This window comes from Ovis aries, chromosome 13 (genome assembly GCF_016772045.2).
Source record: "Ovis aries strain OAR_USU_Benz2616 breed Rambouillet chromosome 13, ARS-UI_Ramb_v3.0, whole genome shotgun sequence".
Lineage (NCBI taxonomy): Eukaryota > Metazoa > Chordata > Mammalia > Artiodactyla > Bovidae > Ovis > Ovis aries.
The window spans coordinates 47,850,615-47,869,344 of NC_056066.1; the positions used below are offsets into that span (position 1 = coordinate 47,850,615).

General features: G+C 40.2%; 1 protein-coding gene across 7 annotated transcripts in view; it reads left to right on the forward strand.

Moving 5' to 3' along the window:
• Positions 1-18,499, forward strand: part of MCM8 (minichromosome maintenance 8 homologous recombination repair factor) — a 59,206-nt gene extending 40,707 nt beyond the window's left edge. For all 7 annotated transcript variants that reach the window (XM_012188692.5, XM_060397608.1, XM_060397607.1 and 4 more), the window contains 3 exons: positions 2,286-2,362; positions 16,480-16,669; positions 17,411-18,499. In XM_012188692.5, the coding sequence (XP_012044082.2) occupies positions 2,286-2,362; positions 16,480-16,669; positions 17,411-17,503 (360 nt within the window). In that variant the 3' untranslated portion in view covers positions 17,504-18,499. The remainder of the gene's footprint in view (positions 1-2,285; positions 2,363-16,479; positions 16,670-17,410) is intronic.
• Positions 18,500-18,730: the final 231 nt, after the last annotated feature.

Here is an 18,730-nt window from a genome sequence, read left to right on the forward strand (position 1 = left end):
ATGGATAAACAGTGGCTGACTTTATTTTGGGGGCTCCAAAATCACTGTAGATGGTGACTGCAACCATGAAATTAAAAGACGTTTACTCCTTGGAAAGTTCCGAGACTGCATATTAAAAAGCAGAGACGTTACTTTGCCAACAAAGGTCTGTCTAATCAAAGCTACAGTCTTTCCATTAATCATATATGGATGTGAGAGTTGGACAAAAAGAAGGCTAGGCGCTGAAGAATTGATGCTTTTGAACTGTGGTGTTGGACAAGACTCTTGAGAGTCCCTTGGACTGCAAGGAGATCCAACCAGTCCCATTCTAAAAGAGATCAATCCTGAATGTTCATTGGAAGGAGTGATGTTGAAGCTGAAACTCCAATACTTTGGCCACCTGATGCGAAGAGCTGAGTCAATTGAAAAGACCCCCAAAGTCAATTGAAAAGATTGAAGGCAGGAGAAGGGGATGACAGAAGATGAGATGTTTGATGGCATCTCCGACTCAATGGACATGAGTTTGGGTGAACTCTGGGAGTTGGTGATGGACAGGGTGGCCTGGCATGCTGTGGTCCATGGGGTTGCAAAGAGTTGGACACAACTGAACGACTGAACAGAACGCGTATATACGGAATCTAGATAAATGGTACTAAAGAGTTTATTTACAGGGCAGCAGTGGAAAAACAGACATAGAAAATATACTTATGGACATGAGGAGAAGGGAGGAGGGGTTGAGATCAATGGAAAGAGTAACATGGAAACTTACCATATGTAAAATAGGTAGCCAATGGGAGTTTGCTGTATGGCTCAGGAAACTCAAACATGGGCTCTGTATCAACCTAGAGGGGTAGGATGGGGAGGGAGACGGGAGGGAGTTGCAAAAGGAAGGGGATATATGTATATCTATGGCTGATTCATGTTGAGGTTTGACAGAAAGCAACAAAATTCCAGAAAGCAGTTATCCTTCAGTTCAGTTCAGTTCCGTCACTCAGTTGTGTCTTTGACTCTTTGTGACCCCATGGACTGCAGCACACCAGACCTCCCTGTCCATCACCAACTCCTGGAGTTTACTCAAACTCATGCCCATTGAGTTGGTGATGCCATCCAACCATCTCATCCTCTGTCATCCCCTTCTCCTCCCGCCTTCAATCTTTCCCAGCATGAGGGTCTTTTCAGATGACTCAGCTCTTTGCATCAGGTGGCCAAAGTATTGGAGTTTCAGCTTCAACATCAGTCCTTCCAATGAATATTCACAACTGATCTCCGTTAGGATGGACTGGTTGGATATCCTTGCAGTCCAAGGGACTCTCAAGAGTCTTCTCCAATACCACAGTTCAAAAGCATGAATTCTTTGGTGCTCAGCTTTCTTTATAGTCAAACTCTTACATCCATACATGACTACTGGAAAAACCATAGCCTTGATTAGATGGACCTTTGTTGGCAAAGTAATGTCTCTGCTTTTTTGAATTATCCTTCAATAAAATATAAATAGAAAAAATAAAAGGTTGTCATGGGACTTCCCTGGCAGTCCAGTGGTTAAAGCTCCCTGGTCCCAATGCAGGGGGCACTGGTTTGATCCCTGGTTGGGGAACTAAGATCCTGCATGCCCCAAGGCAAGGTGTAAAAAGAAGGTTGTGGTACATTTAACATATCAAGCAATGTTTAGCCATTTTTTAAAAGCAGGACCAGTTACATACCATGTAGTGTTTTTTTGTTTGTTGGTTTGGTTTGGTTTTTTCTTTAATGACACTTAGGGAACTCTTGAAGTTTGAAGATTCCTTAGGTTAAATAAGAATTTAGGTATTCAAAAATGAGCATATGGTAAGATGGAATGTGTCAAATATCTTAGCAGTGTTTGATTTGATACATGACGGGTCTGTAAGTGCCTATTTTTCTAACAGCATTATCTCTCTTCACAAGTATGGAATGCTAAGAGAACTCTGGCAGTTAAAGTTAGCTGGGTTACAGTTTGAGCTTTTTGCTTCTAGAATCTGAATAACTCATCTTTGTTGTTTTAACAAATTAATAGTTAGGCATGATTTCCTGAAAGGCGTAATCAAATCTTCTGGAATGAACATTCAGAAAGGTGTGTTAGTAGATAAAAATTGATTTAAAAATTAGTGATAATTGTCAATTCAAGCTGTTGATAATATTTTAAAATTCTGACTTTTTATATTGTAGTCTCTCCCTACAGAAGTTTTTGTGTAAAATTAATAAATGAAATAAGCTTAGATATACTCGAGCTGCTCAACATTAAATATATTTATCTTTTGTTATCTGAAGATGGTTGTTTTCTTTTAAAGGCACGAGCAAGGTTGGAATTGAGAGAGGAAGCAACTAAAGAAGATGCTGAGGACATAGTTGAAATTATGAAATACAGGTAAGAATACATTTTTAAATGCTATTTTAAATGAAATAAAACATTCATGAAATGAAACATTCATGAAATGAAATAAAATGGTCATCATTCTGTCTCAATTTATATATTTAATTAGGCCAGGCAAAATTAGTTTTAGTTAATGCATTTGATCACTTATTTTCCTCAGAACAAATTCTACTTTCCTGGCTTGAAATATTCCTATGTAAATAATCTTTATATGTTAAAAAAATTGTTTTTTGAATGAGTAATTTTAAAATTGGGTCATTTTAAAATATTTATTTGGCTGCCTTGGGTCTTAGTTGTAGCATGTGGGATCTTTGTTGCAGCCTGCAGACTCTCTATAGGCTTGGTTACCCTGAGGCATGTGGGATCTCAGTTCCCAGACCAGGTATTGAACCTGCGTCCCCTGCATTGCATAGCGGATTCTTAAGCACTGGACTACCAGGGAAGTCCCTGAATGATTATTGATACATTCACATAGTTCTAAAATCAATTTAAAAAAAAAAAGTACTTTGAGAAGGCTTGCCTTATCCTATTTACTCTCCACCCTTCCTCTTTACCAGGACACCCATTCAGTTCAGTTCAGTTCATTTCAGTCACTCAGTCGTGTCCGACTCTTTGCAACCCCATGAATCGCAGCATGCCAGGCCTCCCTGTCCATCACCAACTCCCGGAGTTCACTCAGACTCAGGTCCATTGAGTCCGTGATGCCATCCAGCCATCTCATCCTCGGTTGTCCCCTTCTCCTCCTGCCAGCATGAGAGTCTTTTCCAATGCGTCAGGTCTTCACATGAGGTGGCCAAAGCACTGGAGTTTCAGCTTCAGCATTATTCCTTCCAAAGAAATCCCAGGGCTGATCTCCTTCAGAATGGACTGGTTGGATCTCCTTGCAGTCCAAGGGACTCTCAAGAGTCTTCTCCAACACCACAGTTCAAAAGCATCAATTCTTCGGTGCTCAGCTTTCTTCACAGTCCAACTTTCACATCCATACATGACCACTGGAAAAACCATAGTCTTGACTAGATGCACCTTAGTCGGCAAAGTAATGTCTCTGCTTTTGAATATGCTATCTAGGTTGGTCATAACTTTTCTTCCAAGGGGTAAGTGTCTTTTAAATTCATGGCTGCAGTCACCATCTGCAGTGAGTTTAAAGCCCAAAAAAATAGTCAGACACTGTTTCCACTGTTTCTCCATCTATTTCCCATGGAGTGATGGGACCAGATGCCATGATCTTTGTTTTCTGAATGTTGAGCTTTAAGCCAACTTTTTCACTCTCCTCTTTTACTTTCACCAAGAGGCTTTTGAGTTCCTCTTCACTTTCTGCCATAAGGGTGATGTCATCTGCATATCTGAGGTTATTGATATTTCTCCCGGCAATCTTGATTCCAGCTTGTGTTTCTTCCAGTCCAGAGTTTCTCATGATGTACTCTGCATAGAAGTTAAATAAGCAGGGTGACAATATACAGCCTTGATATACTCCTTTTCCTATTTGGAACCAGTCTGTTGTTCCATGGCCAATTCTGACTGTTGCTTCCTGGCCTGCATACAGATTTCTCAAGAGGCAGGTCAGGTGGTCTGGTATTCCCATCTCTTTCAGAATTTTCCACAGTTTCTTGTGATCCACACAGTCAAAGGCTTTGGCATAGTCAATAAAGCAGAAGTAGATGTTTTTCTGGAACTCTCTTGCTTTTTCCATGATCCAGCGGATGTTGGCAATTTGATCTCTGGTTCCTCTGCCTTTTCTAAAACCAGCTTGAACATCAGGAAGTTCACGGTTCATGTATTGCTGAAGCCTGGCTTGGAGAATTTTGAGCATTGCTTTACTAGCATGTGAGATGAGTGCAATTGTGCGGTAGTTTGAGCATTCTTTGGCATTGCCTTTCTTTCATTACTTTCTTATAAATAGCATATGACTTACACTATTGTTCTGTACTTTATATATCAAAATGATTATCACACTGCACGTCCATCACCAACCACACAGTTACAATTTATTTTCTTGTGATGAGAACTTTAAAGATCTCCTCTCTAGCAACTTTCAAATATATAATACAGTATTACTTATATTGTAATGCTTATATTACTTAAATTTATAACTGGAAACTTGTACCTTTTGACCTCCTTCACCCATTTCACCCACCCCACCCCTTACCATCCCCTGCTCCTCCCCACCCCCCGAGCCTCTAGCAACTGCCAATCCATTTTCTTATATCTTTATAAGAAAGATATAAGTTTTTTTTAATTTGACAGTATATCTAGGGATCTTTCCTTATTAGGACATAGAAAGGTTTTTTTTACAGCTACATAGTATTCTATTGTTTAGATATACTCTGATATACCTTAGTTTATTTAATCAGTCACCCATTGCTAGACACATGAACATTTTCCATTCTTTTGCTATTGCAAACAGTGCTACAATGAGTAATCTCTATGGGATACTTCATGTGTGGTAAGTGTATTCTAAGAAATGATATTTCTGGGTTCAAGGATCAATAAATGCATTAGGATTTGACAAACATTGCTAGTATGTGACTTTTGCATTTTATATCATTTGGTAGATCATATTTCTTAGAAGACAGAAAAGAAAAAAAGTTTGTATTTTAACTGATAATATATGACTACCTTAGACATGCGGTTTTTGAAAAAATCAATTAACCTAGAAGAACACATCAGATGGTAAACTGCTTGTGGTCAAGGACAACAAACAAAGACACAGAGAAAGACACATGTTTTTTTGTTTTTGTGCTTCTTGTGCTTTTTGGTTTCCTATTATGCACGTTAACTTTTAAGAAGTGGCATATGAGAAAACATCTTATTCTGATTATTTTAGATAGGCATTTCAGTTAAAAATTTTTTAATAGGTTTACGCATTCATATACCTCAAAATTCCAAAGTTCAAACAGTATTTAATGGTAAAAGTTTCTTCATATACTGTTAACTAGCTACCTAGTTCTTCCTCTTCCCTAGTGACAACAAATCAATTTTTGTGTGATTTCAGATAAAAAATATGCATTACAACTCCATATCTGTATATTCTTTTCCCCCTTTTATAGACAAAAGGTAGCATACACATTCTGTACCTCAGTTTTTTCACTAAGAAAATGATCTTGAAATCATTCCATGTCAATGCCTAAAGAGTGTCTGTTTATTTTTCACAACTGCAGTGTTTCATTGTGTGGCTTTATCATAATTTAGAAATTAGTTCTTTTTAATATGCTCTCACAGTACTTAAAATATAAATCTGTTAGGAATCTGAGGCGGCAAAAATACTAATTAAAGATGAAATTATTTTGTTAAGTAATTTTTTTTTCCCTAAGAGCTACTGTTCTGGGCTTGCTTGGAGTCAGGACCAATTGTTTCTCTTTAGCTCTGAGTAAAAGTGGTACAGCACTGCTGCCAGAGTGTGGGCTTTAAAATCTGTCCTGGAGCTGCCATGGACACGGATGGACAGGGAAGGATGCCATGGATGGACAGAGAAGCCTGGCGGGCCACAGTCCATGGGGTTGCAAAGAGTCAGACATGACTGGGCAACTGAACTGAACTGGAGCTGCATTGGCAAGTTACACTCTGCTTTTCAGTCTCCTTTTGTGTAGAACTCAGCACAAAGGATTGTGTTCTGAGATCTTGGATGTGGGGTATCTCTTCATGGCTGCTCTAGCAAAGCGCAGCCGCTGCTCCTTACCTTGGATGAGGGGTATCTCCTCACCGCTGCCCCTCCTGACCTTGAACGTGGAATAGGCCCTCCTGCGCCACACAGCCACCACTCCTTGGACATGGGGTGGCTCCTCCCAGCTGCCGCCCCTGGCCTCGGACGTGGGGTAGCTCCTCTCAGCTACTCTTGCGCTGTGGTAGCCTGGCAGTCTGAACTGCCGCCCTAACCTCAGATGTGGGGTAGCTCCTCTCGGCCGTTCCTGCGCCGTCGCAGCCTGGCACTGTCGGCCGCTGCCCCTGACCTCAGACATGGGGTAACTCCTCTTGGCCGCCACCCCTCAGCCATGGGGTCCTCCAGGCTTCTGCCCCTGACCTCGGAGGTGGGGTAGCTCCTGTCAGCCGCACTATGTGCTCTGGTTGCAGCTGCCTGCGCTGTGTGTGCCCATCGCAGATAGCAAAAAACATGTCCTTTTCATTATAGGGTACTGGAATGCAAAAGTAGGAAGTCAAGAAACACCTGGAGTAACAGGCAAATTTGGCCTTGCAATATGGAATGAAGCAGGTCAAAGATTAATAGAGTTTTGCCAAGAAAATGCACTGGTCATAGCAAACACTGTCTTCCAACAACACAAAAGACTCTACACATGGACATCACCAGATGGTCAACACCAAAATCAGATTGATTATATTCTTTGCAGCCAAAGATGGAGAAGCTCTATACAGTCAACAAAAACAAGACCAGGAGCTGACTGTGGCTCACATCCTGAACTTCTTATTGCCAAATTCAGACTTAAATTTGAAGAAAGTAGGGAAAACCAATAGACCATTCAAGTATGACCTAAATCAAATCCCTTATGATTATACAGTGGAAGTGAGAAATAGATTTAAGGGTCTAGATCTGATAGAGTGCCTGATGAACTATGGACTGATGCTCGGGACACTGTACAGGAGACAAGGATCTACACCATCCCCATGGAAAAGAAATGCAAAACAGCAAAATGGCTGTCTGGGGAGGCCTTACAAATAGCTGTGAAAAGAAGAGAAGCAAAAAGCAAAGGAGAAAAGGAAAGATATAAGCATCTGAATGCAGAAATTCCAAAGAATAGCAAGAAGAGATAAGAAAGCCTTCCTCAGTGATCAATGCAAAGAAAGAGAGCAAAACAACAGAATGGGAAAGACTAGAGATCTCTTGAAGAAAATCAGAGATACCAAAGAACATTTCATGCAAAGGAGGGCTCGATAAAGGACAGAAATGGTATGGACCTAACAGAAGCAGAAGATGTTAAGAGGTGGCAAGAATACACGGAAGAACTGTACAAAAAGATCTTCATGACCAAGATAATCACAATGTTGTGATCACTCACCTAGAGCCAAACATCCTGGAATGTGGGGTCTAGTGGTCCTTAGAAAGCATCACTATGAACAAAGCTAGTGGAGGTGATGGAATTCCAGGTGAGCTATTTCAAATCCTGAAAGATGATGGTGTGAAAGTGCTGCACTCAATATGCCAGCAAATGTGGAAAACTCAGCAGTGGCCACAGGACTGGAAAAGGTCAGTTTTCATTCCAATTCCAAAGAAAGGCAATACCAAAGAATGCTCAAACTACCGCACAATTGCACTCATCTCACACGCTAATAAAGTAATGCTCAAAATTCTCCAAGCCAGGCTTCAGCAATACCTGAACCGTGAACTCCCTGATGTTCAAGCTGGTTTTAGAAAAGGCAGAGGAACCAGAGATCAAATTGCCAACATCCGCTGGATCATGGAAAAAGCAAGAGAGTTCCAGAAAAACATCTGCTTTATTGACTATGCCAAAGCCTTTGACTGTGTGGATCACAAGAAACTGTGGAAAATTCTGAAAGAGATAGGAATACCAAACCAACTGACCTGCCTCTTGAGAAACCTATATGCAGGTCAGGAAGCAACAGTTAGAACTGGACATGGAACAACAGACTGGTTCCAAATAGGAAAAGGAATATGTCAAGGCTGTATATTGTCACCCTGCTTATTTAACTTCTATGCAGAGTACATCACGAGAAACTCTGGACTGGAAGAAGCACAAGCTGGAATCAAGATGGCCAGAAATATGAGAAATATTGGGAGAAATATCAATAACCTCAGATATGCAGATGACACCACCCTTATGGCAGAAAGTGAAGGGGAACTCAAAAGCCTCTTGATGAAAATGAAAGTGGAGAGTGAAAAAGTTGTCTTAAAGCTCAACATTCAGAAAACGAAGATCATTGCATCTGGTCCCATCACTTCATGCGAAATAGATGGGGAAACATTGGAAACAGTGTCAGACTTTATTTTGGGGGGCTCCAAAATCACTGTAGATGGTGACTGCAGCCATGAATTTAAGACACTTACTCCTTGGAAGGAAAGTTATGACCAACCTAGATAGCATGTTGAAAAGCAGAGATATTACTTTGCCAACAAAGGTCCGTCTAGTCAACGCTATGGTTTTGAACTGTGGTGTTGGAGAAGACTCTTGAGAGTCCCTTGGACTGCAGGGAGACCCAACCAGTCCATTCTGAAGGAGATGAGCCCTGGGATTTCTTTGGAAGGAATAATGCTGAAGCTGAAACTCCAGTACTTTGGCCTCCTCATGGGAAGAGTTGACTCATTGGAAAAGACTCTGATGCTGGGAGGGATTAGGGGCAGGAGGAGAAGGGGACGACACAGGATGAGATGGCTGGATGGCATCACTGACTCGATGGCCGTGAGTCTGAGTGAACTCCAGGAGTTGGTGATGGACAGGGAGGCCTGGTGTGCTGCGATTCATGGATCGCAAGAATCGGACAGGACTGAGTAACTGAACTGAACTGAAGGCTAAATAAAGTGACAAATGTGATTCTGACACTTTAGTGGACACTCAGTAAACACTATCAATATTGCCAGCTTTGGTGATATGATGATGAGATTGTACAGATAACTTTTACTGTGACTAATTGCACACATTGAAGCTTTCAAAAACTGGCAGATCTCATGTCACAGATCAGAAGTTTCCAAAATTGCCCCTCTCAAAGAATTTCTTGATTCTGACCTTTAGAGCTCTCCGTATACATTGTCCAGCAGCTCTGAGCTTCAGATCCTTTCTTCTGTCTTTACACAGAGAGATTTACCTAGCTGTTTCTTCACCCCCTAACTTGTCCCCAGAGGACACCCTGTTCCCTCTAGTGCCTCTGGAAGCATGCTGTATGGGTAGAAGGGCACCCATGCTATTGCCCAAACATCTAAGCATTAGGTTGCAAGTTGTTTCTTGCCCTTTTAGGTAATCTGTACAAGAAGCAGAACTTTTCTTCTTAAATCAACATGTCAGAATTTGTCAGCAACAGTGAGGTTACGCTTACCGTTTTTGAAGCTTTAAACACTCTTGAATTGATAGCTCTTAATTTTTTATTGCTAGCACAAGAGCAGCTGTCTCATAATGAGTAAAATTACTAACAATAATGACTACCAATTTTTCATCCATGATCCAGGGCAAAAGGAGCAGTGATCCCCACACAAGACTGGGCCAGACCTGCCTCTGAGTGTTTGAGGATCTCTGCGGAGGCTTGGGTCAACAGTGGCCTGCCATGGGGACAGGGCCACTGGCAGCAGTAGTCCTGGGAGGCATGACATGTGTCGTAAGTCCTCTTGGAGGAGGTAGTTGCCATTAGCCCCACCATACAACCTCTGGGTGGGTGATCAACAAACTGGAGAACAATTATACTGAAGAAGTCGCACTGTTGTGAAAGTTCTAGGCTCCACAACAGACTTCCAAACCTGAGGATACAGCAAAGGGACTGAGAATCCCCAGGGAATCTGACTTTGAAGGTCAGCGGGATTTGATTACAGAACTTCCACAGGACTGGAGAAACAGAGAGTCTTGGAGGGCACAAACAAAATATTGTGCAAACCAGGTTCCAAGAGAAAGGAGCAGAGACCCCACAAGAGACTGAGCCAGAGTTGCCTGTGAGTGTTTGAGAGTGTCAAGCAGAGGTGTGGGTTGACAGTGGCCTGCTGCAGGGTCAGGGACACTGGCAGCAGCAGTTCTGGGTGGTGCAGTATGCTGGCATCAATCCTTTTGGAGGAGTTCTGCCATTACCCCTACCATAGTTTGGCTTCAGGCCAAACTATAGGGAGGGAGCACAGTCCCACCCATCAGCAGAAAACTGGATTAAAGATTTACTGAGCATGGCCATGCCCACCAGAAGAAGACCCAGTTTTCCCCACAGTCAGCCCCTCTTATCAGGAAGCTTGCACAAGCCTCTTATTCATTAGAGAGCAGACAGAATGAACACCACAGTCACAGAAAAATTACCAAAATGATCACATGGATCACAGCTTTGTGTAAGTCAATGAAGCTATGAGCCATGCCATGTAGGGACACCCAAGATGGATAGGTCATGGTGGAGACTTCTGATGAAATTTGGTCCACCGGAGAAAGGAATGACAAACCACTTCAGCATTCTTGCCTTGAGAACCCCATGAACATTATGAAAAGGCAAAAAGATATGATACAGAAAGATGAATCCCCCAGGTAATTCTATGCATGCAAGTCTCTTCAATCCTGTTAGACTCTTTGCAGCCCTATGTACTGTAGCCCAACAGGCACCTCTATCCATGGGACTCTCCATGCAAGAATACTGGAGTGGGTTGCCATTTCCTGCTGCAGGGGATTTTCCTGATCCATGGATCAAACCCACCTCATGTCTCCTGCACTGGCGGGTGGGTTCTTTGCCAGTAGTGCAACCTGGGAAGCCCAAGTAGTTAGGTATCCAATATGCTACTGGAGAATAGTGGAGAAACAGCTCCAGAAGGAATGAAGAGGCTGAGCCAAAGTGGAAACAACGTCCAGTTGTGGATGTGTCTGGTGGTGAAAGTAAAGTCCAGGGCTGTAAAGAACAGTATTGCATAAGAACCTGGAATGTTAGGTCATGATCAAGGTAAATTGAAAGCAGTCAAACAGGAGATGGCAAGAATGAGTATCAACATCTTAGGAATTGGTGAACTAAAAAGATGGTAATGGGTGAATTTAGATGACCAATATATCTACTACTATGGGCAAGAATCCCTTAGAAGAAAGGGAGTAGCCCTCACAGTCAAAAAAAGAATCTGAAATGCAGTACTTGGGAGTGCAGTCTCAAAAACAATAGAATGATCTCAGTTCTTTTCCAAGACAAACCATTCAGCATCACAGGAATCCAAGTCTATGCACCACCCAACAATTAATGCCAAAGAAGTTGAACAGTTCTATGAAGACCTTCTAGAATGAACACCAAAAAAAGGATGTACTTTTCATCACAGGGAGTTAGAATGCAAAAGTGGGAAGTCAATAGATATGTGGATAACAGGCAAGTTTGGCCTTGGAGTACAGAATGAAGCAAGGCAAAGACTAACGAGTTTTGCCAAGAGAATGTGCTGCACTGGGCATAGCAAACACCCTCTTGCAACAATACAAGAGACCACTCTACACGTGGATATCACCAGATGGTCAATACTGAAATCCAGTTGATTATATTCTTTGCAGCCAAAGATGGAGAAGCTCTATACAGTCAGCAAAAACAAGACCTGGAGCTGACTGTGGCTCAGATCATGAACTCCTTATTGCCAAATTCAGACTTAAATTGAAGAAAATAGGGAAAAACACTAGACCACTCAGGTATAATCTAAATCAAATCCCTCATGATTATAAGTGGAAGTGACAAATAGATTCCAGGGATTAGATTTGACAGATAGAGTTCCTGAAGATCTATGGACAGAGGTTCGTAACATTGTACAGGAGGCAGTGATCAAAACCATCCCCAAGAAGAAAAATTGCAAAAAGGCAAAATGGTTGTCTGAGGGAGGCTTACAAATAGCTGAGAAAAGAAGAGACATGAAAGGCAAAGGAGAAAAGGAAAGATATATCCATCTGAATGCAGAATTCCAAAGAATACCAAGGAGAGAGAAACAAGCCTTCCTCAGTAATCAGTGTAAAGAAATAAGAGGAAAACAAAAGAATGAGAAAGATTAGAGATCTCTTCAAGAAAATTAGAGATACCAAGGGAACATTTCATGTAAAGATGGGCACAATAAAGGACAGAAATGGTATGGACCTACCAGAGCAGAAGATGTTAAGAAGAGGCGGCAAGAATACACAGAAAACTATACAAAAAAAAATCTTAATGGCCCAGATAAACACAATGGTGTGATCACTCAACCAAAGCCAGACATCCTGGAGTGCGAAGTCAAATGGGACTTAGGAAGCATCACTACGAACAAAGCTAGTGGAGATGATCGAATTCCAGCTGAGCTATTTCAAATCCTGAAAGATGATGCTGTGAAAGTGCTGCACTCCATATGCCAGCAAAATTGGAAGACTCAGCAGTGGCCACAGGACTGAGTGGCTAAACAACAAAAAACCCTTTCAACCAGTTGCTAACTTTTACCCTCTATATCTTAGTATCTTAGTGGTTGAGCATCACACTGTGCTTGAACTATCAATTTTCTCTTTTACATGCCTTAGTACTAGGGTTTAACGGGTCTTGTGGAACAGGTCAGTTTTCATTCCAGTCTCAAAGAAAGGCAATGCCAAAGAATGCTCAAACTACCGCACAATTGCACTCATTGGCCCCATGTAGAGAAGGAAATTGCAATCTACTCCAGTACTCTTGCCTGGAAAATTCCACAGACAGAGGAGCCTGGTGGGCTACGTGGGGCCGCAGAGTCGGACACAACTGAGCGACTTCGCTTTCTTCTTTCTTCTTTGATTCCAAATGATTGGAATTACCTAGCATTATTTCCATGGTAGAGATCAAGACCCAATTAAACACAACTGAAACTAGATTGTGAATTATCTGTTTTGTTATAATTAACATGCTTTCTGTCCTTAGTCTAAACTCTGTGAGAGAAGAGAGTCATCTGTCACATTTAACTGCTGTACTCCCAGGGCCCAGACTCATGCCTTGCACACAGTAGGCTCTCAGTAAATATACTACATTGATTTTTAGGTTGATTTTAGTAATCACTTTTCACTCATTAAGACTTCATTTCAGGGTTTCCATCTCTTTAGCTTTGAATATTTGTCTTTAGCGTGGTTTTGAACCTGTAAAATTACATTTTAACTGGGAAGCAGAAGCCTAAATAATAAAAATCTAAACTGGTGACAGTACATCATAGAGCACATAGCTATAAAAACCCCATGTTTATGGGCAACAGTTCATATAAGCTTTCTCTGTAAATATACTAGGAAGTAGAAGAGAATAGAGCCACTTTCAGAGGTTGAGAGATCATTGTGAGCTATTTCTGTGTAAGGAAAGTAACTCAAACATTTTACATACTTTTCTTCAAATCTGAAGCAGTGTAGCTCAGACTCAGATCCCAGATATGACACTTAATTAGCTTTGTAACCTTTGGCAAGTCACTTAACCTTAGAAGATGTTGTATCTTCATCTGTAAAACGGAAATAATAATAATCCTAAAGTAACTGGAAAAGGTCAGTTTTTATTCCAATCTCAAAGAAAGGCAATGCCAAAGAATGTTCAAACTACCACACAATTGCACTCATCTCACACGCTAGTAAAGTAATGCTCAAAATTCTCCAAGCCAGGCTTCAGCAATATGTGAACCGTGAACTTCCAGATGTTCAAGCTGGTTTTCGAAAAGGCAGAGGAACCAGAGATCAAATTGCCAACATCCACTGGATCATGGAAAAGCAAGAGAGTTCCAGAAAAACATCTACTTCTGCTTTATTGACTATGCCAAAGCCTTTGACTGTGTGGATCACAATAAACTGTGGAAAATTCTGAAAGAGATGGGAATACCAGACCAACTGACCTGCCTCTTGAGAAACCTATATGCAGGTCAGGAAGCAACAGTTAGAACTGGACATGGAACAACAGACTGGTTCCAAATAGGAAAAGGAGTACGTCAAGGCTATATATTGTCACCCTGCTTATTTAACTTCTATGCAGAGTACATCATGAGAAACCCTGGACTGGAAGAAGCACAAGCTGGAATCAAGATTGCCAGGAGAAATATCAATAACCTCAGATATGCAGATGACACCACCCTTATGGCAGAAAGTGAAGAGGAACTAAAAAGCCTCTTGATGAAAGTGAAAGAGGAGAGTGAAAAAATTGGCTTAAAGCTCAACATTCAGAAAACGAAGATCATGGCATCTGGTCCCATCACTTCATGGGAAAATAGATGGGGAAACATTGGAAACAGTGTCAGACTTTATTTTTTTGGGCTCCAGAATCACTGCAGATGGTGATTGCAGCCATGAACTTAATAGACACTTACTCCTTGGAAGGAAAGTTGTGACCAACCTAGATAGCATGTTGAAAAGCAGAGACATTACTTTGCCAACAAAGGTCTGTCTAGTCAAGGCTATGGTTTTTCCTGTGGTCATGTGTGGATGTGACAGTTGGACTGTGAAGAAAGGTAAGTGCTGAAGAATTGATGCTTTTGAACTGTGGTGTTGGAGAAGACTCTTGAGAGTCCCTTGGACTGCAAGATCCAACCAGTCTATTCTAAAGGAGATCAGTCCTGGGTATTCTTTGGAAGGACTGATGCTAAAGCTGAAACTCCAGTACTTTGGCCACCTCATGCAAAGAGTTGACTCATTGGAAAAGACTCTGATGCTGGGAGGGATTGGGGGCAGGAGGAGAAAGGGACGACCGAGGATGAGATGGCTGGATGGCATCACCGACTCAATGGAGGTGAGTTTGAGTGAACTCTGGGAGTTGGTGATGGTCAGGGAGGCCTGGCATGCTGCGATTCATGGGGTCCCAAAGAGTCGGACATGACTGAGTGACTGAACTGAATAGGATTGCTGGAAGGGCTAAATCGGACACATGGTTCAGTTCAGGTCATTTGCTCAGTCATGTCCGACTGTGTGACCCTATGGACTGCAGCACACCAGGGTTCCCTCTCCTTCACCTTCTCCCTGAGCTTGTTCAAACTCAGTGTCCACTGAGTCAGTGATACCATCCAACTATCTTGCTCTCTGTTGTCACTTTCTCCTCCTGCCTTCAGTCTTTCCCAGTATCAGGGTCTTTTCCAGTGAGTTGGCTCTTCTCATCAGGTGGCCAAAGTATTGGAGCTTTAGCTTCAGCATCAGTCCTTCCAATGAATATTCAGGGTTGATTTCCTTTAGGATTGACTGGTTTGATGCAAGGAGTGCAAACCAGTGCTTGGTAAATAAATACAATTAAGGTATACTAGCTATTATAATTGACATAGTCGCCTAAAGCATTTGTGACGACTGTTCTATGAGAAATAATATGGTAAATTATATGGTATGGTCTTCCCTGGTGGCTCAGTGGTCAAGAATCCACCTGCCAATGAAAGGAAGATCTCTTGGAGAAGGAAATGCCAACTCCAGTATTCTTTCCTGGGAAATCTCATGTACAGAGGAGCCTGTACACGAGGCTCCCCTGGCGGGCTGCAGTCCATGCGCTTGCAAAAGAGTGTGACACAACTTAGTGATTAAACAACAAATAACACAGGAAAGTAGTTCATTATTAAAAAAAATTATGCTATATTTCTAGGGAATACACATATTCATCTAATTGTTTTATTAGTTACTACAGTCTTATTTGGATGACTCATTCCTGTATGTACAGCTTATTCTCTTTCATGTGGGCTCTTACCTATTCAGGGAACAAAATGAAGCTGTGTTTTTAATAACCCTTTAAATTCATAACTATAAGCTCCTTAAGGGCAGGAATTGCACCTGTTTTGTTCTACCATGGGAAGCCTACTGTCTAGTGACCAATTTATATTTGATTAAGTAACTCATTAAATACCATCTTTGCCTCTGAGCCTGGCTGTGAGATTATATATAAGCCGAGAATTAAGGGCAGGCAATCAGCAACAGGGCTGGACTAGAGAGGATGACTAAGCTCTAACTGGTACTTTCAGACTTCTGGCTAAAATTCACTGTGAATTATGTATTTCTTTCCCTGATTATATTATGAAAATAAGAAGAAAGCAGCAAGAGCTGGAGAAGTAGGTGTATCCTTTAATATCTAACCATCATTACTGCAACTCAGCAGAACCTTTCTACTTCATCCCCAGAGTATTTCTAACACATTTTATTTGCCAGATGCTGCTCTAGGAGCTGAGAAGACATCTTTACCAAGGAAAGCCTAAATTTAGTATGTTTAGTTTTTTTTTTTTTTTCATGAATCAAAGAGAATGTTCCAAGTATTTATATTGTAGCCTGTCAACTTTGTATTTTTATGCAAAAATTCATTTGTATTTCTCTTTCTAAATATAGGGAGTTTCTTAAAAAGTGGTAGCTATGTCCAAAATATTGTTATCCCCGACCAGTCCATACATGGTTAATTCACAATCACCGCTCAGTAAATACATGTTTAAATCTTTGTTACCTGAGCCTCAGGGCTATTTCCACATTTTTCTTTTTATAACTTGGACAAAAATTTCTGTAGCTGAAACACACTGGGTAACTGTTTTTCTTTCCTTCTATAAGCATGTTAGGAACTTACTCTGATGAATTTGGGAACCTAGATTTTGAACGATCCCAGCATGGTTCTGGAATGAGCAACAGGTCAGCAGCAAAAAGATTTATTTCTGCTCTCAACAATATTGCCGAAAGAACTTACAATAATTTATTTCAGTTTCATCAACTTCAACAGATTGCCAAAGAGTTAAACATTCAGGTATGATAAAATAAATAATTAGTAAATCTTTTTATAATAATTTCAGGAGGGCTTTATTAGTATAGAAGAACTTTTAAACGTCAAAAGATTTAGACTAAAGTTATGGAATAGGCTGTTTTGGAGTATTTAAAACACACGCTTGTTTTATTTAAGATATAAAATTAGTTGCTCAGAGCTTTAAAAAAACAGTTTTTATCTAAAATTCAAACTTCTTTTCAAAAGAGTTTTCAACATCTTGATAGGAGAAACATAGCAAGTTTCCATGTTATTCTGACAGTCTGTGTGGGCAAGTCATGTTACACATCATTGAACCTCAGTTTTCTCATTTGTTACATGGACATGATTCCACTTGATCTAACTACTTAAAAGTCTTAGTGAAAATGGGTATAATAGCACTTTATAGGTTTTTATTTTTTCTTTCCAGGATTCATAATAGCACTTTAAACATGTAAAACAGTTTGTATGGAAAATTGCTCATTCAATTTCAAAAGTTGGTCTAATTTTTATTTTGAAGCTAAGCTAAAACAAATATAAAAGATTCTATGCATACTGGAGTTATTTTTGATTAGCTAGGTGTTATAGAATCCAAGTTTTGTATGTAAGCAGCTTTCTCTGTAAGAAGTACAAATGATTTTATTTGCCCAAAAAACTTGACAATTGTATATTACTGTTTGAGAGATTAATTTTAAAAATCACATTTTTTGCATATATTTAACAGGCTCTTTTATTATTTTCTACTAGGTTGCTGATTTTGAAAATTTTATTGGATCACTAAATGACCAAGGTTATCTCTTGAAAAAAGGCCCAAAGGTTTACCAACTTCAAACTATGTAATAGGACTACCAAGCCAGGCTGTCCTGGGTTTGTTGTGAAGAATATGCAAAAAAAAACTGTTCTCTGAAAAATGACATCCCACATGTAACAGGAAAAGAGAGTTGAACCAATTTAAGAAGTGATAAAATCATGTGTTAATTTTTTACTTCTCCAGAAGACTAAAAGTATTTTACATTTTATCTAAATGATGTAATTAGAAGTTATTTATAGTTTTGTTTTTGACCTTTCTTTTATTCTTATAAATACTTTATGGTTGTGCATATCAAATGTTCATCTGCGTAAACAGTCACAAGGTTACATTTAAATATTTAAATAGTTCTGACACACAAAATTGAGCATCTCATAGAAATAAATTGATGCCAACTTTCAATTCCCCAAAATTTTGGAAATATTGTATATTGACTTTTTTTAATTTAATTTTTTTCTTTATTAGCCGTGCCTTGCAGCTTATAGGATCTTAGTTCACTGACCAGGGATTGAACCTGGACCCTTAGCAGTGAAAGCATGGAGTCCTAACTATTTGGACGGCCAGGGAATTCCCTTAGCTTTATTTACCGACTTTGATATATAACATGATATAAGCTTCATGTGTAATTAGACTTCTGTATATACTATTTCCTCCTCACCTAAAGTCTAGTGTCCATCCATATACTGACATATTAAGCTTAACATCGTAGCTAATGAAAAAAATTTAAACAGCTGTGCAAGACTGTAGCAGCCTCTGTTCCACTCATCCACATGCCCCAGTTTTCTGTTCAGTCGCAACTGATCTCCCATTTACCTCCATTTTTCTAAAGGACATGCTACTAATGCTAATTCTTTTTTTTTTTTCCTTAAAGTATACTTGATACTGTGTTAGTTCCAGGTGTACAGCAAAGTGATTTGGTTATGCATATATATGTGTATATTCTTTTTTCTATTTTCCATTATAGTGTATTATAACATACTGAATATAGTTCCCTATGCTATACAGTAAATTCTTGTTATCTATCTATAGTAATGCTCATTCTTGAGTTTTCAGTTTCAAAAATTCAACTGACGTTTTACCTACCTCAGAATATAGTTTTTAAACCCTTCTATGTATATACATACATATACACTTCCCCATTTCTTTCCAGTTTAGTTATATATCGTAATTTTTAGTTAAATCTAGTGAAAAGGCTGGCTTGAAACTCAACATTCAAAAAACTAAGATCATGGCATCTGGTCCTGTCACTTCATGGCAAA